The 23,467-nt window shown below is 44.3% G+C and overlaps 1 protein-coding gene across 2 annotated transcripts in view; it reads right to left on the bottom strand.

The window, feature by feature from the left end:
* Positions 1–23,467, bottom strand: part of RASSF6 (Ras association domain family member 6) — a 95,882-nt gene that overhangs the window by 63,919 nt on the left and 8,496 nt on the right. The window contains exon 2 of one of the 2 annotated variants that reach the window (XM_066574047.1): positions 10,818–10,910. The exons of the other annotated variant lie outside the window; for it this stretch is intronic. Within the exon in view, the coding sequence (XP_066430144.1) occupies positions 10,818–10,882 (65 nt within the window). The 5' untranslated portion in view covers positions 10,883–10,910. The remainder of the gene's footprint in view (positions 1–10,817; positions 10,911–23,467) is intronic. 2 annotated transcript variants of the gene reach the window in all.

The raw sequence follows: 23,467 nt of genomic DNA, 5'->3' as shown, positions 1-23,467 counted from the left end.
ACGGAGTTGTAACTCCATGTGTCCACTTCTAAAGAACCCCAGTCTGACTGGGCCATGCAGTGTGGGCCGAAGCCCACCTGCATTAAACCTGACGTTACCTCAGCTGTGATGGGCAATGCAATGGGATTTATTTATGTACAGCCGGTGGGTTCCAGGGAGCCACCCATGCTGTGGGTGCACACGGAATTCCCATTGCGGAGTTGTACCTGCCTGTGACTATTTATAAAAAACCCCGGTCTGACTGGGGCATGCAGACACCTTGACAGAATGAATAGTGTGTGGCACATAGGTTCCCCATTGCTATGCCCACGTGTGCAGCTCCTGATGGAGGTGGCACAGGATTGGATTTCTCATTGCTTCTGTACAGCATTATGGGCTATCGCCCCGCCCCTTTTAAAGAGGGTCGCTGCCTGGCCGTGCCAACCCTCTGCAGTGTGTGCCTGCGGTTCCTCCTCATGGCAGACGCACTTATAAATAGACATGAGGGTGGTGTGGCTATGAGGCCAGTGTGTGGCATGAGGGCAGCTGAAGGCTGCGCAGGGACACTTTGGTGTGCGCTGTGGACACTGGGTCGTGCGGGGGGGGGGGGTTGGGCAGCATGTAACCCAGGAGAAGTGGCAATGGAGTGTCATGCAGGCAGTGATTGTGCTTTGTTGGAGGAAGTGTGGTGCTTAGCTAAGGTATGCCTTGCTAATGAGGGTTTTTCAGAAGTAAAAATTGTTGGGAGGGGGGGGCCCACTCTTGCCGCTATTGTGGCTTAATAGCGGGACCTGGGAACTTGAGATGCAGCCCAACATGTAGCCCCTCGCCTGCCCTATCCGTTGCTGTGTCGTTCCCATCACTTTCTTGAATTGCCCAGATTTTCACAAATGAAAACCTTAGCGAGCATTGGCGATATACAAAAATGCTTGAGTCGCCCATTGACTTCAATGGGGTTCATTACTCGAAACGAATCCTCGAGCATCGCGAAAATTTCATCTCGAGTAACGAGCACACGAGCATTTTGGTGCTCGCTCATCTCTATTACTTATCTGTGTATATACCGTAGTAGCTGGCCGTGCAACACATGCACAAAACACACTTGATAAAAGTGTACTAAGAACAGGCAAAAGGCCAGCGCTTTCAGAAAAGCATCCCTGATGAAGGCCAGGCTGTTATTCTGCTTTCCAATTCCCTTATATCCTATGTATATTGATCTCTTCTCTTGTGGTGAAAAGGGATCTTCTAGTAAGTGGAGTGGCTGTCAATGATGGGTGATTCTCAAAAGTTTCATAGCATATATGTTTATGTGACACAGTAATATAATGATCTTGTCGTATTGGTGTCATGACTTCAATTTAGAATGATATCATGACACTGTGCCGGATCCAAAGGGGAAGCAAACAGACCGCACTGACTTTATATCTGTTGGTATTTCAATCACTTGCTGTCAAGGACAGTGGCGTATGATGCAAACCTCACAGATACCAGATAAAAGTAAGGATGAATAAAAGTGCAGTGGTGGCGTGTTAGGCCTGTGTCGCACAGATGTTTCTGCATGTGTATTTGTGCACAAAAATGTTACATATGCAACACATAGAAAATAGAACACATTGATTTCAATGGGTTAGTTCACACGCATGTATTTTGCATGCACAATTGCGTTGTGCAAAAAAGCCCCTTGCTGTATTTTCCAGCGCATTTGCAAAGGAAAAGAACCCACCTTGAACTAACTGGCCATTTCAATGGCTGAAAACATGGGTGCATATTTGGGGTTTTTTGCATGCGCAATTGCACACGACTTGCGTGTGCAAAAACTACAGTAAAAGCAAGAAATATGCACCGACCAATGTGCAAAAATGTGGTGCTAATGCGCATGCAAATACGCGTACTCTCATGTGACTAGGGCCTCAAGGGAAAAAAAATATATGAATGGCTGTAATTGGTTCATCGAGCGCTGGCTTTTATTGGCTGAGCCGCAGCACTCAAAAAACAATCAGAGCCAGTGCTTCCTGGAGGTGGGGTTTTTCAAACTCCTGACCAGGAAGTGCTGAGAAAAAAGTACAAGCAAGTCTCCGGACAGTGCCTCTTAGGTGATGTATTTTTTTTTTTTAAAGCAGCTAAGGATTTTGCAGTTTTTGTGCGATGCAACATATAGGAAGGCTCCATAGGGAAACATGGGCTACAAAAGCTTGCAAACTGCGGCAATATTTAGCAACCAACGATTTTTTTTCTCACAATGTAGCAGGCTAAAAAACATCGCTAAGGTGAAGGAACCCATTGGAAAGCATGGGCTTCACATACATGTGATTTGTAGCACTGTCGCATCGCGAGAAAATCGCTAAAATTTTGTTGCCATGTGAAACTGGCCAAAATTGCAGCTCTTTGATGCCAGAAATCTGCCAAAGATCAATTTATAAATTACCCTTATTAGGTTTCATTTGTCTGTCCCATGGATTTCCGTAGGGCACGGGCGGCACATGTGATCACATAGTCCAGTAGGGCTCCAGTGTAGAGGAAGGTGCAAAGAAAAATGAATAGCATGTGCTTCACTGCAGATAAACTCCAGCCTGGGCTATTTACATGACTCCACACCCACATGAGTCTCATGGGAATGTCCTGTATAATCTTTTGTTTCTGAATAGTAACCAGGATCATATGCAAAGTATAAACCATGGCAACATCTTTGCCTTATAAATAGCCTTTGTGTCATTTACAAACGCTCTCACCACAATCAAGGGATTAAATTAATGGAAGAGTCAAACACTAGTAAACATTTAGAGGCAAATAACTATTTCTGATTTAGGCCTCCTTCACACGGGCGACAAAGTTGCGCGATTTTGTAGCATTGCTATGATGCTGCAAATCGCATGTATGTGAAGCCCATGGTTTCCTATGGGTTCCTTCACACATGAGATGTTTTATAGCATGCTACAAAACGACACACAAACCTCGCAGGTCCAGCGATATGCCCGCGACATGCAAGGTTTTGTAGCCCATGTTTCTCTATGGAGCCTTCCTCTCTGTTGCATCGCATCGCACGAAAACGCGGTTTGCATGCGATGCGATGCAACTTTGACAGTAGCAGATGCTACAAAATCGCGTAATTTTGTAGCGTCACATCCGAATTTGTAGCGCTACAAAATCGCGGTATTGCTGCGAGAAAATCGCAGCGATATCATACAGTGCAGCGATGCAATATCGCTGCGATTTTCTCGCAGCGATACGGTGTCGCCCCTGTGAAGGAGGACTTAACGTGACTAGTAGCTGCATCTGCTTGTAAAACATATAATCAATGCAGAAATACATCAGTCGTAATTTACAATAAGTGTGATGAAAAATCAGATAAAAGGAAATGTACAAATCAATTGAAATGTTGACTGAAAAATGATACTTTTGGCTCTATTGTTTACTGATTTTGACTTGATTATGTAATGGTGATATGGAGGATAATCAAGCATTGTGGTCTTTGGTCCTGGCTGGTATTAAGCACCATTTACACGCAAAGATGATCGTTCAAAATTTGTTCAAAAGATAAGGAGAATGACAGCAATCAATTTTGCATAAAGTACTAATGGGCACTTATGCACATTAGTACTTTATCAGCTTCATTTGCATGCAAATGAACCTCCAGGAGCTGTTTCAGAACTCAGCAGGAGGTCTGAGCTCTGTAATTAGCTCCATTGTTCCCATGGAGATAACAGTCTGCAGGCTGTCTTCTCTCACAGGGTACACAGAGAATACAATGTTATCTTTAGCTCCCAGCGTGCGGTCTGAAGGATGGTTTTTATGCTGAACTAAAAATCATTGTTCAAACGAAAAGTGCAGGATGGTAGCATTTACACACAATTTATCGCTCAAAATTCATCGTTTTAACAAATTTTCAGCAATAATTGTGGTGTGTAAATGGCGCTTTACTCATTAGTAGAGCTCCATTCTGATTCTTGTTTGGGACCCCCTTTCTGCTACATATGCCATTGTGTAACTACATGCCTTTACACTGTCTACTTAGCACGACGCTGCTGCTCTGTTGTGTTTAGGCCATTTCCCAACCTTTGCAACCCCCATTTCTATACTTCTCATTGCAGGAATGAAAGCTGCCAAGCTGCTCCCTACTTTATATGCTAATACAGCAAATGTATGTATAGCATGCAGAACCTAGAATGTACCAACCACACAAGATTTCATTGGGAAAAAAAGTAGTTCTATCATTTTATGTTGACACGTTTATGCTAATATAATGCAAAATTCCAAACCAGAAATAAAAGTTAGAAAACATCGGGCCTCATTTATCAAAACTGACTTAGGCGAGATCCACACAGGCTATCGAGTTTTTGTTGTAAGAAAACCGTGGCAAAATCACGTATTTGTTCCCATCATTTTTGAGTGTCAGTGATGCCTTTTCTGTGAATAATCTCGCATTGCATTGCTGACGTCTGTGATAAAATCTACAATTTTTTATCGCGAAAGCCTATAGGACTTAATAATGTTAAAAATCACATTGCATCGCAAGTTTGTGCTCTGCGTTGCGATAAAAAGTGGATTATACCCACCTGATAATCAGGTTTCCAGTAGTCTCCACGACAGCACCAATGAGATTGCCTCCTCCTGGTAGGACAGGAACATACTGAGAGGTTAAAAGCTCCCCCCCTTCCCCACTTTCCTCAGTGGATTCTAACGAATTGCCGGGGCAGGAGCTAAACTTAAATTTCTTCCCCTAACCGGGGTTTTTTTATTTTTAAATTTATTATTTTACTTTTATAGGGCGGGAAAGGTACAGGTGCTGTCGTGGAGACTACTGGAAACCTGATTATCAGGTGGGTATAATCCACTTTTTCCCCCAGTCGTCTCCACGACAGCACCAATGAGACGTACCAACTAAAGTTTATTAGGGTGGGTTCGCTGCCGAGAGGACTTTGCGGCCGAAGGCCATGTCCTCGTCCTGCTGCACTTTTACCCTATAGTGTTTAGTGAACGTGTGGGGTTTTTTCCAGACTGCGGCCTTGCAAATTTGCTCGACCGAGGCTGAACTGTGTTCGGCCCATGAGGACGCTACTGCCCTTGTGGAATGGGCTTTAAGAGCTAACGGGATCTCCTTCCCGAGGGCCTTATAGGATTCTATGATGGCCAGGCGGATCCACCTGGCTATGGACCTTTTCGCTGCTTTGCTACCCTTATTTGGGCCACTGAACTGGACGAACAGGTTGTCGTCCCGCCTCCAGTGGCTCGTTGTATCTATGTAGGTTAGGACTGCTCTCCTAACGTCCAGGCAGCTTAGGGTTCTTTCCTCCTCGTTTTTTGGGTTGCTGAAGAATGAGGGGATTATTATATCCTGGGACCTATGAAAATCTGACACTACTTTCGGCATAAAGGCCGGGTCTGTTTTAAATATTAGTTTGGTGTCTGCAATTTTCATAAGCGGGTGGCGGATGGACAAGGCCTGTAGTTCGCTAACCCGTCTTGCGGATGTAATGGCTACTAGGAAGATGGTCTTGATTGTAAGCATTCTTATAGGTAGCGCCTCGATCGGTTCGAATGGTACCGCTGTCATGGCCCCTAGAACCCAATTAAGGTTCCAGTCTGGGAACAGGTTTATGGGCCTAGGGCGTAATCTAGCTGCTGCTGTTAGGAACCTGTGGACCCATCTATCGTCTGCGAATTTTGTGTCGCAGATAGCGCTAAGGGCTGAAACTTGGACTTTTAGGGTGCTCGGGGAGAGGCCCATCTCTAAGCCCTCCTGCAGGAATTCTAAGATTAGCGGAGTGTCAGGGATAGAATCCCCACGATCCCTTCCCTGTCTCCATGAGGAAAACTTTCTCCAGACCTTCTGGTAGATCAGGTGGGTCGTCTTTTTCCTACTGGACATTAGGGTTTCTACTACTTTCTCTGAGAATCCTTTCTTTCTTAGCGAGGCTTCCTCAAGAGCCATGCCGTTAAATGGAGTTTGTCTAGGCTGGGGTGGTTCAGTGGCCCCTGCGATAGAAGATCCGTCCAGGTAGGGAAGGTGACTGGGTCCTGGACGCTCAGTGTTGTCAGAAGACCGAACCAGCTTCTTTTCGGCCAGAAGGGGGTCACTAGGATTAGCGTGCATCCCTGGGTTCTGAAGTGCTGTAAAACCCTGGGGATTAGTGGTATGGGAGGAAAGGCGTAGGCCAGTCCTTGTCCCCAGTCCTGGCCTAGGGCGTCTACCGCTATCGGACGATCTCCTGGCCGGAGGGAGAAAAAGTTGCCTACTTTTGTGTTCTCCCTGGTTGCGAAGAGGTCCAACTGTGGGGTCCCCCACCGGTTGGTTAAGATTCTGAATGCCTCTGGGGAGAGGGACCACTCTCCTGGGTCTATCTGCTTCCTGCTGAGGAAGTCTGCTTTTTCGTTTAGTGTCCCCTTTAAGTGGGTTGCCGTGATCGAGAGGATCCGGCCCTCCGCCCAGTGAAAGATTTTCTGTGCGATGCTTTGCAGTGGGGGAGATCTTGTGCCCCCTTGGTGTCGTATGTGAGCGACCGCGGTGACATTGTCTGACAGTATTTTTATGTGTTGGTTCTGTAGCGAGTTGCCCAACTGCTGTAGAACCTGCCAAACTGCCTGTAGTTCTCTGAAATTTGAGGACTGTTCTTTTATCCTCTGAGGCCAGGGACCCTGAAAGAATTGGTTCCCCACATGCGCTCCCCATCCACAGGCGCTTGCGTCTGTTGTGATGTGGATGGCTGGGTTTTGTAGCCAGTGAACCCCTCTCCGCAGGTTCTCTGGGGATGTCCACCAACGCAGGGATGTTTTTGCCCTGTTTGGGATGTACATCCTTGCCCCTAACGAGGACTGCCTTTTGTCCCACGAGGATAGGACTACGGCCTGCAGGGCTCTGGTGTGGGCCTGGGCCCATGCTACTCCTGGGATGCATGATGTCAAGCTCCCCAGGAGAGACATTGCCTCCCGAATTGTGCAGAATCGTCTTCGTAGGAAGGTTTTGACTATTCTGCGGATTTTTTGTATTCTCTCCTCGGGAAGGTAGGAGCATTGCGATTCTGAGTCGAGAGTTATTCCCAGAAACGTCTTCTGCTTGCCGGGATCTAGGCTGGATTTTTCCCAGTTTATAATCCATCCCAGTGATTGGAGAAGTTGTAGCACTGTCTCCAGGTGTTTGGTTAGGAGTTTTTTGGACTCTGCTATTAATAGAATATCGTCCAGGTACGGTACTACTAGGATCGATTTTTCTCTCAAGTGGGCGGCTACCTCCGCCATAATCTTGGTAAAGATTCTGGGAGCTGAGGATATCCCGAAGGGCAGGCATCTGAACTGGTGGTGCTCTATTCTTCTGCCCATGTCCACTGCGAACCGCAGGTATTTCTGTGAATCTTTGTGGATCGGGATGTGAAAATAAGCGTCCTTTAGATCGATGGACGCCATGTAGGCTCCTCTGGGGATCAACTTTATTGTCGAGGAGATGGTTTCCATTTTGAATCTCCTGTATCGGACGCAGGTGTTCAGGTCTTTCAGGTTTATTATCGTCCGGTGTTTCCCGCCGGGTTTTTTTTACTAAAAAGAGCCTGGAGTAATAGCCCTGGGTTTCCTCGTTTCGCGGTACGGGAGATATTGCGTTTAACCGTTGCAAGTCGCGCACGCTTTGCCCTAGTAAATGTAGCTGTTTTTTTGGGGCTCGCGTGGTAATAAATTTCCTTCTGGGGATGGACACCAGCTCTATCTGGTATCCGTACTGTAGGATCTTTGGGATCCATGGGCCCCCGCAGATTGCGGCCCATTGATCCACAAAGCTCCCCAGCCTTGCCCCTACGGGGATGGCGTCAGGGTCTTTGCTTCGGCTCCCCCTGGTGGGGGTTGAAGAGGATATTCCTTCCTCTGCCCCCCTTGGGGTAACTCCAGCGGCCTGTCTTGCCCTTGCCTCGGTAGGCCTCGGGCTGCTGCATTGGGGCCCGGGGAAAGGTCTTCACTCTCTGTGGTTTTTCCTCAGGGAACCCTTTTTTCCTGTCGGCCGCCTTTTCTAGAATTTTATCTAGGTCCGGTCCGAATAGAAATTGGCCGTAGAATGGGAGGGCACACAATTTGTTTTTCGAGGCCAGGTCGCCTGACCATGATCTCAGCCATAACACCCTTCTGGCTGAGTTAGAGCGGGCTGTGGCTTTTGCTGAGAGTTTGACGGTCTCGGCCGCGGCGTCCGCTAGGAAGTTAGTGGCCATGCGCAAGATGGGAAGGGAGTTAAGGATCTGATCCCTCGGTGTTTTGTTGGTCAGGTGTAGTTCCAGCTGCTCTAACCATACCCCCAGGGTCCGCGCCACGCAAGTGGCTGCGATCCCTGGCCTAAGGATGTTTGCCGCTGCCTCCCATGATTTCTTTAGGAGTCCCTCTGCCTTGCGATCCATGGGGTCTTTTAGCTGTGCGGCATCCTCAAAGGGAAGAGTCGTCCTCTTGGCTACCTTGGCCACCGGGACGTCTACCTTAGGTATTTCGTCCCAGCTTGCGCAAGCTTCCTCCTCCAGGGGGTATCTCCTTTTTACGCCTCGAGCGGAGAAGGAACCTGCGTCTGGTTTACTCCACTCTCTCTGAATTATTTTAGAGATGTTTTTGTGGACCGGGAAGGTATGTTTACGCCTCTCCCCAAGTCCACTGAATATCTCATCCTGTCGGGTCCGCGGCTCTCTGGGCTGTTCTATTTTTAACGTAGCCCTGACTGATTTAATTAGTTCCGTCAACTCGTCTTGATGGAACAAATATTTCCTGTAGTCCTCCTCCTCTGAGGACTCTTCGGCCGCCTGTTCCTCTTGCTCTGATCCGATGGAATTCTCGGAATCAGAAGGCTCCTCGGGAACATACGCCTTTCTTTGGCGTTTCGCTGGCGGTGCCGGCAGTGACGTTAGAGCTGATCGCACCTCCTCCTTCACCAGCTTCCTAACGTCATCCAGGAATCCCCCCGATTCCTCTCTGACTAGCCTAGCCACGCATGCCTTGCATAGAGGCCTCTGGTACGTGGCTGGCAGTCTCGTCCCGCATTCCACGCACTTTCGCAGTTTTGTTCTGGGGGGGATGTCTTTTTTATCCCCCTGACAAGCAAAGCATTTTTGCGGGTAAACATGCAATTTTTCCATATACAACATCTGGATATTTGCATTGTATTTTTGCCGCACTGGCTACTTACGGCCGCTGAGGCTGAGGTTTCAGCTGTCTCTGGGGCTGGAGCACTCATCTTTATACCCGTGCTGCAGACACCCTGCGACCTGTAGTGCTGGTGTTCTGGCTTCTCTCAGGTTCCTATTTGAATTTTCGCGCTCCTGCGCTAAGCCCCGCCCCCTCCGCTCCTAATGCAGACGCGATGACGTCATCGCGCTGGACGCGAGATGCGGCGCCCCGCCCCCTGCCGTCAAAGGGCTTCCTGGAGCGCCGCGCTGTAATTTCTGCCGGAGGACGAGGGGGACTGAGGCTCCCGCTTTGAACCCCCCATGGGCCGCCGCGGGAGGAACCTGGCCCGGGGGTTACCACCCTGATGTGGCGTCCCGGGAGTCGTCAGGATGCGAAGGGATGACAGGGTGAGCCACTGCCTTCCGATCCGCCTGTATACTTTCGCTGGTTTCTCCACCAGCTCCTCTCATAGATCCTGCCTCCTGGCAGGACAGGAAGACACTGAGGAAAGTGGGGAAGGGGGGGAGCTTTTAACCTCTCAGTATGTTCCTGTCCTACCAGGAGGAGGCAATCTCATTGGTGCTGTCGTGGAGACGACTGGGGGAAAAAGGAGGTTCCATAGGGAAACATGGGAGATAAAAAAATAAGAAGAAAAATCACATATCGCAGAAAGATACAGCATGCCACGATTTTTTTGTTCTCGCAACATTGCGTCAGTGAAAACATCGCTAATGTGAAGAAAACCATTGAAAATCATTGGTTTCATAAATCAGCTTTTTCATTCACTCTCACAACGCACAATTTTATCGCCTGTGTGAAACCACCTTAAGGCTTCATTCACGCAAGCGCATATATGGTGTCTTTTTACGCCCGACCAATATACTCCACCATCGGAGGCATTGGTTTCCAATGCATTCATTCACATGGTCGAATATACGGCACGTAAAAACGTCGCACCATAAAAAATAGAACATACATGACTAAAATACGCGTTGGCTATTATACGGTGGGTAAAAAGATAGTTCTGGTTCAATCTTTTGAATGATATATGTCGGCGGACAAAGAAAGGGAGGGGGAGGCATTTTTGTAGCGTCCAACACTGTGAAAAGCTTACAGGTGCCTCTATGTAGGCATTGGAAGGCAATACGAGGATTTATGCAGAGCAAGGGCTTTCCGGAGTGCAACATATTTTTTTGTTAAAAACGTCACACCCGGTTGTGTGAATGGACGAGAAAACGCTAATTAAGCAGGGGACTTGATCACGGAAAATCGGGCGTTTATGCAATTTTACAGCGTGGCAGAGAGGAAGTAAAAATGCATACGATCATGTGAAAGAGCCCTTAGGGCGAGCACCCACTGGCGTTTTTTTACCTGCGTTTTGCGTTTTTCCTGCACAGGCATAGAGATAACATGTGTTCCTGTCCACTGGCGTTTTTTTTGCGTTGCGTTTGCGTTTTTAACATAGGAACTGTCAGTTGCATATGTGTCCTTATTTTTCTCAATGGAAATTAACGGAAAAGCCGCGAAAACGCCGCGGGAAATGCGGCGAAAACGCTGCGTTTTTTTCCCGCGGAAAACGCAATCGCCAGTGGGTGCTCGCCCTAAGGCTGCTTTCATACATACGCCCAGGAGTTCAGTTTTCCTGCTTCGTTGGGGGAGCAGGAAACGGGAAACCGCCTGGCCGAACGGGGATGACGGAACAGAATAAGACTTACCTAGTGATATACTTTGATTCTTTAATGAATGCTAAAGGAGACTCCAAGCCAGGATTTTTGGCCATGTTAGCTTACTCCAAGTTGGCTACAAACCTAAAGAAAAAGTGAAAAAAAAGTACTTTTGCTATTTACCTTGATGTTTTGTTATGAAAGACTTTATGGGATGGAATGACATTAACTTCAATACACCAGCCACATTTTTTTTTTATTTCTGAAAAATCGACAAACAACTAGTCTGAGATGAATATCGATTAATTTATGCAAATAAATACTATGATCACAGCTAAGGGCTTATTCACATGAGTGTATATCGGCTGCGTTTTCATGGCTGTCTGATATACGCAACCATCTGATGCATTGGATTCCAATGCATTAGTTCAGTTTCGTGGTGCATAAAAATGTCCGTCAGGAAAAGATAGCACATATGGTGCGCATTCCACCAGGCCGTTTTTCTGTCGTCCTAAAAAGATAGATCTATCTTTTCGGCCGGAGCATTCCAGTTGGTCCCATAGGTCCCTATGGAAGCCTATGAGAGCTGCTGGCAAAGGAAGGTAGGAGGGTGTTTAGCAGCGAGTCTGCTAAACTCCCTCCCCCTCTTTGCCCCTCGCTGGCTGTTGGCAGGACGGGGTGGGAGATTAGCACACTAGCTAAACTCTCTCTCTTCACCTGACAGTATTCCAGGTGCGGAGTATACTCACAGCACCAGGGCCGTCTGAATGGGTGCATAAAGGGTAGATGCTGCTGTGACTTGGTTGCCTCTCATTAATGCAATTTTTGGCCGCCCTGAGATTGAAGTGTCTGTATGAAGGAGCCCCAAGGGTGGATATTTTGAAAGAACAAAGAAAATTAAGGTTCAGTTCTTTTGCAAGGAATGTGTACAAAGCAGGTTTATTTACCTTATCTGTGGTGCAATAAAATTAAACAAGCTGCAGTGTATATACATGTCTGCATGCAATGATGAGCAGAGGTAAAAAAGGTGCCTTGAAGGGGGGCCCAGATGGGACAGATTTGGCACAAAATTTCCATGTGGACTCTCCAGCATTTACAGTAGCAGTGAAGTAGATGAGATTATGAAAATCTCGCCCACAAGCTGGCGAAGTAACTCGCACAAAACCCGTGTGGAAATTGACATGTGGTGTGGAATGAAGTTCCGCAGCACATCAATTTTATTGCCATTTCAGCTACAAAATTTACCTCTTCTCGATAAAACCTGCTCCAAAATCCGCACCAAATCATGAGAGTTTAGAGGCAGACTTTTCGCTTCTGATCTGCAATGCAACGCCCGCTGTGGACATTCACTGTAAATCAGCCACCATACGCACCCAGCCTCACATGGGAGGACCTCACAACTGTCGTTTCTGCTGTGCTTTACACAAAAGCAATAGCCATTCTGTGAATGGAGGCGGAGCGGACTGGAGATCATTTCAGCCTACAGGCCTCTCTTCACAGTAAACAGGCAGTGGTCCGCAGTTGAATGACTGCCTGTTTACATGGGCTGATATTCGCTTGGTTTTTAGGTCTGATAAAGTGAGCGGTTTCTCACTCAGTGCTCCGTTGGCGGCCGGGTGTACAATGGAAGAACATCGCCCAAATGTATTACCGTATTTTTCGCTTTATAAGACGCACCTGATGATAAGACGCACCTAGGTTTTAGGCCGCCTGCAGCACACGGGCGGAAATCCCGCGGTGGGATTTCCCGCGGGATTTCCGCAGCTCAAAGCCTGCATAGGAGTGCATTACAATACGCACTCCTATGCAGACGGCCGCGGTTTGGCCGTGCGAAATCTTCGTTTTTATATATCTAGATGACGGCAGCAGCGACCACTGAGGTTTTGTAGGCCGCTGCTTCCCCCTTGCAGGCTGAATAAAATAGCCGTTGTGTGGAACATCCAATTTATCCGGCTGCTGTGGCTTCTTGGGAAGATAGCCTAGTACATGTTTGCCCACTTCCAACTCCAATGGAGACTGACTGTAAATGGCTGGCGTGCTCTAGTATTTATGGTTTCAAGCTATACGTGTCATTGCATACAGTCTATCTATCTATCTATCTATCTATCTATCTATCTATCTATCAGGGTTATTGCATACAGTCTATCTATCTATCTATCTATCTATGACATCAGGAAATGAGAGAATTAGATTTTGTAGGCCGCTGCTTCCCCCTTGCGGGCTGAAGAAAAAAAGGCGTTGAGTGGAACATACAATTTATCCGGCTGCTGTGGCTTCTTAGGAAGATATCCTAGTACTTGTTTACCCACTTCCAACTCCAATGGTAATTGGCTGGCGTGCTCTAGTGGTTCCAAGCTGTACGTGTCATAATAGAGCCTTAATGACATCACAATGCAGCTTTATAGAACATGTTGGGGCATGTTCAAGGGCGTCCGATGTTGATGACATCAGTGATGACATCACAATAGCAGGTGGCTTACTTATTCGATCTACGTGGGGGGGTGGTAACTTTCGACGACGCTCGCGCGCGCGCCATTTATCGTAGGATAGTTGTACTATGCCTATAATCTTCCCAGGAGTGTACTCAACAACTTCCCAAAGTTTCATGGCGATCGGATGAATGGTGTAGTAGCGCATAAAGGACAAACAGACAGACAGACACGCAGACAGACAGACAGACACACACGCACGCACACTGACATACATTCAATTTTATATATATAGAGCAATATTTTTTGTTTTTCCGTCTGGTGCGTACACGAATAAATCCGAAGGTTTTCCGACGCATGAGATGGCCACATACAGTTGTCCATGTGAGAAGCACGGATTCTCCAAATCTAGCCCACACACAATTTCAAGTTTCTATTACATTGGGAAGTGAGAGAATTGGATTCCGTACGTAAAATTTGGACGCTAATTCTTTTGCGCTTAGAATTGAATAATCGAGTTGGGACCCATTAACTTTTCCTATTTATGACATAATCAATGCTCGTGCCAAATTTCCCGTTTCTATGACATTGGGAAGCGAGAAAATTAGATTCAGTACGTAAAATTTGGACGCTAATTCTTTTGCGCATAGAATTGAATAATCGAGTTGGGACCCATTAGCTTTTCCTATTTATGACATAATCAATGCTGGAAATCGAACGATCTACGTGGGGGGGTCGTAACTGTTGACGACGCACGCACGATTTATAAAATTTGGACGCTAACTCTTTGGCGCTTACAATTGAATAATCGAGTTGGGACCCATTAGCTTTTCCTATTTATGACATAATCAATGCTCGTGCCAAATTTCAAGTTTCTATGACATTGGGAAGCGAGAAAATTAGATTCCGTACGTAAAATTTGGACGCTAATTCTTTGGCGCTTACAATTGAATAATCGAGTTGCGACCCATTAACTTTTCCTATTTATGACATAATCAATGCTCGTGCCAAATTTCAAGTTTCTATGACATTGGGAAGCGAGAAAATTAGATTCCGTACGTAAAATTTGGACGCTAATTCTTTGGCGCTTAGAATTAAATAATCGAGTTGGGACCCATTAACTTTTCCTATTTATGACATAATCAATGCTCGTGCCAAATTTCCCGTTTCTATGACATTGGGAAGCGAGAAAATTAGATTCCACACGTAAAATTTGGACGCTAATTCTTTGGTGCTTACAATTGAATAATCGAGTTGGGACCCATTAACTTTTCCTATTTATGACATAATCAATGCTCGTGCCAAATTTCAAGTTTCTATGACATTGGGAAGCGAGAAAATTAGATTCCGTACGTAAAATTTGGACGCTAATTCTTTGGCGCATAGAATTGAATAATCAAGTTGGGACCCATTAGCTTTTCCTATTTATGACATAATCAATGCTCCTGCCAAATTTCATGCTTCTACAACATCGGGAAGTGAGAGAATTAGTGGCAATGATGGAAATCGAACGATCTACGTGGGGGGGTCGTAACTGTCGATGACGCACGCATGCGCGCCATTTATCATAGCATAAATGTACTATGCCTATAATCTTCCCAGGAGTGTACTCAACAACTTCCCAAAGTTTCATGGCGATCGGATGAATGGCGTAGTAGCGCATAAAGGACAAACAGACAGACACGCACACATACAGACATACATTCAATTTTATATATATAGACTAGCTTACCCGTCGCGCGTTGCTGCGAAGACAGACAGACATACATTCGTTTTTATATATCTAGATAACAACCAATCACAGCGCAGCTTTTTTAGGTTACCTCAGTGGTATAATATATAACAACCAATCACAGCGCAGCTTTCATGTTACCTCAGCTTTATAATATATAACACCCAATCACAGCGCAGCTTATATGTTACCTCAGCAGTATAAAATATAACAACCAATCACAGTGCAGCTTTTATGTTACGTCAGCAGTAAGAGAAATAACAACCAATCACAGCACAACTTTTATTCTGCCTCAGCAATATAAAAAATAGCAACGAATCACAGCGCAGCATTCATTTTACCTCAGCAGTATAATATATTGCAACCAATCACAGCACAGCTTTTATTTTACCTCAGCATTCTCAATATCCAGGAATTGTCTTGTGATACGTTCGACGGATGCATCATTTTGTAGTTCAACACGCATCCCGTTGCTCGTAATGCCTTTTGCTTTTGTGCTTGAGATGGAAATCAAACGATCTTTGTCTGGGGGGGCATAACTGTCGACGACGCTCGCACACGCGCGCGCCACCTATCGTAGGATAGATGTACTATGCCAGTAATCTTCCCAGGAGTGTACTCAACAACTTCCCATTAACTTTTCCTATTTATGACATAATCAATGCTCGTGCCAAATTTCAAGTTTCTATTACATCGGGAAGCGCGAAAATTAGATTACGTACGTAAAATTTGGACGCCAATTGTTTTGCGATTAAAATTGAATAATCGAGTTGGGACCCATTAACTTTTCCTATTTATGACATAATTAATGCTCGTGCCAAATTTCGAGTTTCTATGACATTGGGAAGCGAGAGAATTAGATTCCGTACGTAAAATTTAGACGCTAATTCTTTTGCGCTTAGAATTGAATAATCGAGTTGGGACCGATTAGCTTTTCCTATTTGTGACATATTCAATGCCCGTGCCAAATTTCAAGTTTCTATGTGAGAAAATTACATTCCGTACGCAAAATTTGGACGCTAACTCTTTGGCGCATAGAATTGAATAATCGAGTTGGGACCCATTAGCTTTTCCTATTTATGACATAATCAATGCTCGTGCCAAATTTCACGTTTCTATGACACCGGAAAGTGAGAAAATTCGATTCCGTACGTAAAATTTGGACGCTAATTCTTTTGCGCATAGAATTAAATAATCGAGTTGGGACCCATTAGCTTTTCCTATTTATGACATAATCAATGCTCGTGCCAAATTTCAAGTTTCTATGACATTGGGAAGCGAGAAAATTAGATTCCTACGTAAAATTTGGACGCTAATTCTTTGGCGCATAGAATTGAATAATCAAGTTGGGACCCATTAGCTTTTCCTATTTATGACATAATCAATGCTCCTGCCAAATTTCATGCTTCTACAACATCGGGAAGTGAGAGAATTAGTGGCAATGATGGAAATCGAACGATCTACGTGGGGGGGTCGTAACTGTCGATGACGCACGCATGCGCGCCATTTATCATAGCATAAATGTACTATGCCTATAATCTTCCCAGGAATGTACTCAACAACTTCCCAAAGTTTCATGGCGATCGGATGAATGGCGTAGTAGCGCATAAAGGACAAACAGACAGACACGCACACATACAGACATACATTCAATTTTATATATATAGACTAGCTTACCCGTCGCGCGTTGCTGCGAAGACAGACAGACATACATTCGTTTTTATATATCTAGATAACAACCAATCACAGCGCAGCTTTTTTAGGTTACCTCAGTGGTATAATATATAACAACCAATCACAGCGCAGCTTTCATGTTACCTCAGCTTTATAATATATAACACCCAATCACAGCGCAGCTTATATGTTACCTCAGCAGTATAAAATATAACAACCAATCACAGTGCAGCTTTTATGTTACGTCAGCAGTAAGAGAAATAACAACCAATCACAGCACAACTTTTATTCTGCCTCAGCAATATAAAAAATAGCAACGAATCACAGCGCAGCATTCATTTTACCTCAGCAGTATAATATATTGCAACCAATCACAGCACAGCTTTTATTTTACCTCAGCATTCTCAATATCCAGGAATTGTCTTGTGATACGTTCGACGGATGCATCATTTTGTAGTTCAACACGCATCCCGTTGCTCGTAATGCCTTTTGCTTTTGTGCTTGAGATGGAAATCAAACGATCTTTGTCTGGGGGGGCATAACTGTCGACGACGCTCGCACACGCGTGCGCCACCTATCGTAGGATAGATGTACTATGCCAGTAATCTTCCCAGGAGTGTACTCAACAACTTCCCATTAACTTTTCCTATTTATGACATAATCAATGCTCGTGCCAAATTTCAAGTTTCTATTACATCGGGAAGCGCGAAAATTAGATTACGTACGTAAAATTTGGACGCCAATTGTTTTGCGATTAAAATTGAATAATCGAGTTGGGACCCATTAACTTTTCCTATTTATGACATAATTAATGCTCGTGCCAAATTTCGAGTTTCTATGACATTGGGAAGCGAGAGAATTAGATTCCGTACGTAAAATTTAGACGCTAATTCTTTTGCGCTTAGAATTGAATAATCGAGTTGGGACCGATTAGCTTTTCCTATTTGTGACATATTCAATGCCCGTGCCAAATTTCAAGTTTCTATGTGAGAAAATTACATTCCGTACGCAAAATTTGGACGCTAACTCTTTGGCGCATAGAATTGAATAATCGAGTTGGGACCCATTAGCTTTTCCTATTTATGACATAATCAATGCTCGTGCCAAATTTCACGTTTCTATGACACCGGAAAGTGAGAAAATTCGATTCCGTACGTAAAATTTGGACGCTAATTCTTTTGCGCATAGAATTAAATAATCGAGTTGGGACCCATTAGCTTTTCCTATTTATGACATAATCAATGCTCGTGCCAAATTTCAAGTTTCTATGACATTGGGAAGCGAGAAAATTAGATTCCTACGTAAAATTTGGACGCTAATTCTTTTGCGCATAGAATTGAATAATCGAGTTGGGACCCATTAACTTTTCCTATCCATGACATAATCAATGCTCGTGCCAAATTTCACGTTTCTATGACACCGGAAAGTGAGAAAATTACATTTCGTACGTACAATTTGGACGCTTATTCTTTTACGCATAGAATTAAATAATGGAGTTGGGACCCATTAGCTTTTCCTATTTATGACATAATTAATGCTCGTGCCAAATTTCGAGTTTCTATGACATTGGGAAGCGAGAGAATTAGATTCCGTACGTAAAATTTGGACGCTAATTCTTTTGCGCTTAGAATTGAATAATCGAGTTGGGACCGATTAGCTTTTCCTATTTGTGACATATTCAATGCCCGTGCCAAATTTCAAGTTTCTATGTGAGAAAATTACATTCCGTACGCAAAATTTGGACGCTAACTCTTTTGCGCATAGAATTGAATAATCGAGTTGGGACCCATTAGCTTTTCCTATTTATGACATAATCAATGCTCGTGCCAAATTTTAAGTTTCTATGACATTGGGAAGCGAGAAAATTCGATTCCGTACGTAAAATTTGGACTCTAATTCTTTGGCGCATAGAATTGAATAATGGAGTTGGGACCCATAATCTTTTCCTATTTATGACATAATCAATGCTCCTGCCAAATTTCACGTTTCTATTACATTGGGAAGCGAGAGAATTTGATTCCGTACGTAAAATTTGGACGCTAATTCTTTTGCGCATAGAATTGAATAATCGAGTTGGGACCTATTAACTTTTCCTATTCATGACATAATCAATGCTCGTGCCAAATTTCACGTTTGTATGACACCGGAAAGTGAGAAAATTACATTTCGTACGTAAAGTTTGGACGCTTATTCTTTTGCGCATAGAATTAAATAATGGAGTTGGGACCCATTAGCTTTTCCTATTTATGACATATTCAATGCCCGTGCCAAATTTCACGTTTCTATGACATTGGGAAGCGAGAAAATTAGTTTCCGTACGTAAAATTTGGACGCTAATTCTTTGGCGCTTACAATTGAATAATCGAGTTGGGACCCATTAGCGTTTCCTATTTATGACATAATCAATGCTCGTGCCAAATTTCAAGTTTCTATGACATTGGGAAGCGATAAAATTAGATTCCGTACGTAAAATTTGGACGCTAATTCTTTGGCGCTTAGAATTGAATAATCGAGTTGGGACCCATTAGCTTTTCGTATTTATGACATAATCAATACTCGTGCCAAATTTCATGCTTCTACGACATTGGGAAGTGAGAGAATTAGTGGCAGTGATGGAAATCGGACGATCTACGTGGGGGGGGGGGCGTAACTTTCGACGACGCTCGCACACGCGCCATTTATCGTAGGATATTTGTACTATGCCTATAATCTTCCCAGGAGTGTACTTAACAACTTCCCAAAGTTTCATGGCGATCGGATGAATGGTGTAGTAGCGCATAAAGGACAAACAGACACGCACGCACGCACACAGACATACATTCAATTTTATATATATAGATTATAGAACATGTTGGGGCATGTTCAAGGGCGTCCGATGTTGATGACATCACAATGGCAGTTATGACATCACAAAGGCAGTTATGACTTGGGGCATCTACGTGGGGGGGTCGTAACTTTCGACGACGCTCGCGCGCGCGCCATTTATCGTAGGATAGTTGTACTATGCCTATAATCTTCCCAGGAGTGTACTCAACAATTTCCCAAAGTTTCATGGCGATCGGATGAATGGTGTAGTAGCGCATAAAGGACAAACAGACAGACAAACAGACAGACAGACAGACAGACAGACAGACATACATTCAATTTTATATATATATAGAAGATAAATGGCGCGCATGCGTGCGTCGTCGACAGTTACGACCCCCCCACATAGATCGTTCGATTTCCATCATTGCCACTAATTCTCTCACTTCCCGATGTTGTAGAAACATGAAATTTGGCAGAAGCATTGATTATGTCATAAATAGGAAAAGCTAATGGGTCCCAACTTGATTATTCAATTCTATGCGCCAAAGAATTAGCGTCCAAATTTTACGTACGGAATCTAAGTTTCTCGCTTCCCAATGTCATAGAAACTTGAAATTTGGCACGAGCATTGATTATGTCATAAATAGGAAAAGTTATTGGGTCCCAACTCGATTATTCAATTCTATGCGCCAAAGAATTAGCGTCCAAATTTTACGTACGGAATCTATTTCTCTCACTTTCCGGTGTCATAGAAACTTGAAATTTGGCGCAAGCATTGATTATGTCATAAATAGGAAACGTTAATGGGTCCCAACTCGATTATTCAATTCTAAGCGCCAAAGAATTAGCGTCCAAATTTTACGTACGGAATCTAATTTTCTCGCTTCCCAATGTCATAGAAACTTGAAATTTCTTCCCAATGTCATAGAAACTTGATATTTGGCACGAGCATTGATTATGCCATAAATAGGAAAAGTTATTGGGTCCCAACTCGATTATTCAATTGTAAGCGCCAAAGAATTAGTGTCCAAATTTTACGTACGGAATCTAATTTTCTCGCTTCCCAATGTCATAGAAACTTGAAATTTGGCACGAGCATTGATTATGTCTTAATGCATGTCTCAAATCATCAGTTCTATGGCAACATGTTAAGAAATTGACTTTGAAAACCAATATGCGTGTTCAACTACAAAATGATGCATCCGCCGAACGTTTCGCAAAACAATTGCTGGATATTGGAAATGGGAAAATGCCTATCGACAGATCTACACAATGTATCACATTGCCAACAAACTTTGGAAAGATGACATCAACCAAAGACGAATTGATCCAAAAGGTGTTCCCAAATATCGCGCAGAATTACAAAAATCATCAGTGGCTCAGCGCACGGGCTATATTAGCAGCTACCAACAACGATGTCAATGCCATCAATTTCAGCATTCAAAACGGAATACCAGGCGAAGCGACAGCGTATAAGTCCATCGATACTGTGATGAATCAAGATGAAGCTGTCAATTACCCAACGGAATTCTTGAATTCACTCGATTTTCCAGGTATGCCACCGCACATTTTAACATTGAAAATAGGCGTGCCTATCATTCTTCTCCGAAACATCCATCCACCACAACTTTGCAACAGTACAAGACTTTCAGTGAAAAAGATGATGAACAATGTCATCGTAGCTACAATTTTGAATGGGAAATTCAAAGGGGAAGATGTTCTGTTGCCACGTATTCCAATTATCCCAACAGACATGCCATTTGAATTCAAACGTTTACAGTTTCCGGTGTGACTCGCTTTTGCAATGACCATCAACAGAGCACAAGGACAATCGCTGCAAGTGTGTGGGCTAGATTTGGAGAATCCGTGCTTCTCACATGGACAACTGTATGTGGCCAGCTCACGCGTCGGAAAACCTTCGGATTTATTCGTGTACGCACCAGACGGAAAAACAAAAAATATTGTGTATCCACAAGCACTCGAATAAATACATAGAATTAAAACAACATAAGACACAATGTAAGTTCAATGTTATAAGAAAGAGTTTCCTTGATTTTCCTTTCTTCTGATGAGCAGCAACGCGCGATGGGTAAGCTAGTATTTAATAAAATAACAGAATAATATGTAAGCATGAACAGCAGTCAGTCAACAGCCGCATTAAAAACTATTTTTACTGTAATTAACAGATGAGCAGAGATTTTTATTTTAGAACAATACACCTCTACTCATCAGGAAATCCCAAAAACGCCTCACTGCTGTCCGAACTTATCAAGCTCAGTGACTCACTATCACTGGTGTCAGCATCTTCATAAAGGATTTCATCCTCAGAACCGTCCAAGGCATTACTGATGCCACATTTTTTGAAGAATCCTACAACAATTTCCTCCTTCACAGCCAGCCACGATGTTTTCACCCACTCACAAACCTGAGTAATAGTGGGTCTTTTCATGCGTCCAGTGGGTGTCAGGTCATGATTTCCAGCAGCCATCCACTTGTTCCACTCCTCTCGCATGAAAACTTTAAATGGCTTGTTAATAGAAACATCCAAAGGCTGCAACTGGCTGGTAAGCCCCACAGGAATTACAGCTAGATGGGTCTTTGCTTCTTTAAATATTTTTTTTTGGTGTTTTCACTGATATGTGCCCTAAACTGGTCAAGTACTAGCAGGGCAGGTTTCTTCAGAAGCCCTCCAGGGCGTCTGGACCACACTTTTTCGATCCATCTTTTCATTCCACCTTCATCCATCCATTCTTTCTCATGAACATGGACAATAACTCCTCGTGGGATTGCCTCTTTTGGCATGCTTTTTCTTTTGAAGATTAGCATTGGTAGAAGTTGGGTGCCATCTGCACAGCAGGACAACCGTGTAATGCGTTTTCTCATGTCCTGAGGTTTTCACAGTTATGGATTTTGCACTTTTCAAATCAACAGTCCTGTTTGATGGAACATCAAAAGTTAACGGGACTTCATCCATATTCCCAATCTGGCCTATTTTAAAGCCATTTTTTCTTTCTTGCATCAATTACAAATTTATGAAAAGACACAATCTTGGATTCATATTCTTTAGGCATTTTTTGCACAATCCTAGTTTTGGTGCGCATAGCAAGGCCACATCTCCTCATAAACCTGTAGCACCACGATGCGGATCCAGTGAAGTCCTTAAAGGGGTTGTCCCGCGCCGAAACGGTTTTTTTTTTTTTTAACCCCCCCCCCCCGTTCGGCGCGAGACAACCCCGATGCAGGGGTTAAAAAAACAACCCGCACAGCGCTTACCTGAATCCCGGCGGTCCGGCGTCTTCATACTTACCTGCTGAAGATGGCCGCCGGGATCCTCTGTCTCCGTGGACCGCAGGGCTTCTGTGCGGTCCATTGCCGATTCCAGCCTCCTGATTGGCTGGAATCGGCACGTGACGGGGCGGAGCTACACGGAGCCGGCATTCTACACGAGCGGCCCCATAGAAGACTGCAGAAGACCCGGACTGCGCAAGAGCGGCTAATTTGGCCATCGGAGGGCGAAAATTAGTCGGCTCCATGGGAACGAGGACGCTAGCAACGGAGCAGGTAAGTATAAAACTTTTTATAACTTCTGTATGGCTCATAATTAATGCACAATGTACATTACAAAGTGCATTATTATGGCCATACAGAAGTGTATAGACCCACTTGCTGCCGCGGGACAACCCCTTTAATGTCTTTCTCTGCAGCAAGACGCTTGGCTTCAAAGATGATCATTTTTGTAGAGACTGAAAATCCGTTGTTCCTGTGACGTATTATCTACTCTTTCATTTCCACGTCTATCTGTGGCCATTTTGCAGTACGCCCACAAAACGTGTGCTTACTTTTATCTGCTTTTTGCAGCTCCTCCTCCTGTTTCCTCCATTCCCGTATCATTTTTTCTGTTGGAGGCGGCCCAAAATTTCTCTCAGCTGCTCTGTTCCCATGTTCTTTGGCGTATTTTACTACCTCCAGTTTAAAAGGGATTTTATATGCTAGTCGTTTCTGCTTTGACATCTTTCTAAAAATGGATGGATGCAGCAGGAGACTAAGATAGCTTTGTC

The sequence above is a fragment of the Eleutherodactylus coqui genome, chromosome 7 (genome assembly GCF_035609145.1).
Source record: "Eleutherodactylus coqui strain aEleCoq1 chromosome 7, aEleCoq1.hap1, whole genome shotgun sequence".
In the NCBI taxonomy this organism is placed as follows: Eukaryota; Metazoa; Chordata; class Amphibia; order Anura; family Eleutherodactylidae; genus Eleutherodactylus; species Eleutherodactylus coqui.
Note: the sequence above shows the minus strand (reverse complement) of the source record. Positions and strands in the feature narration are given on the sequence as shown.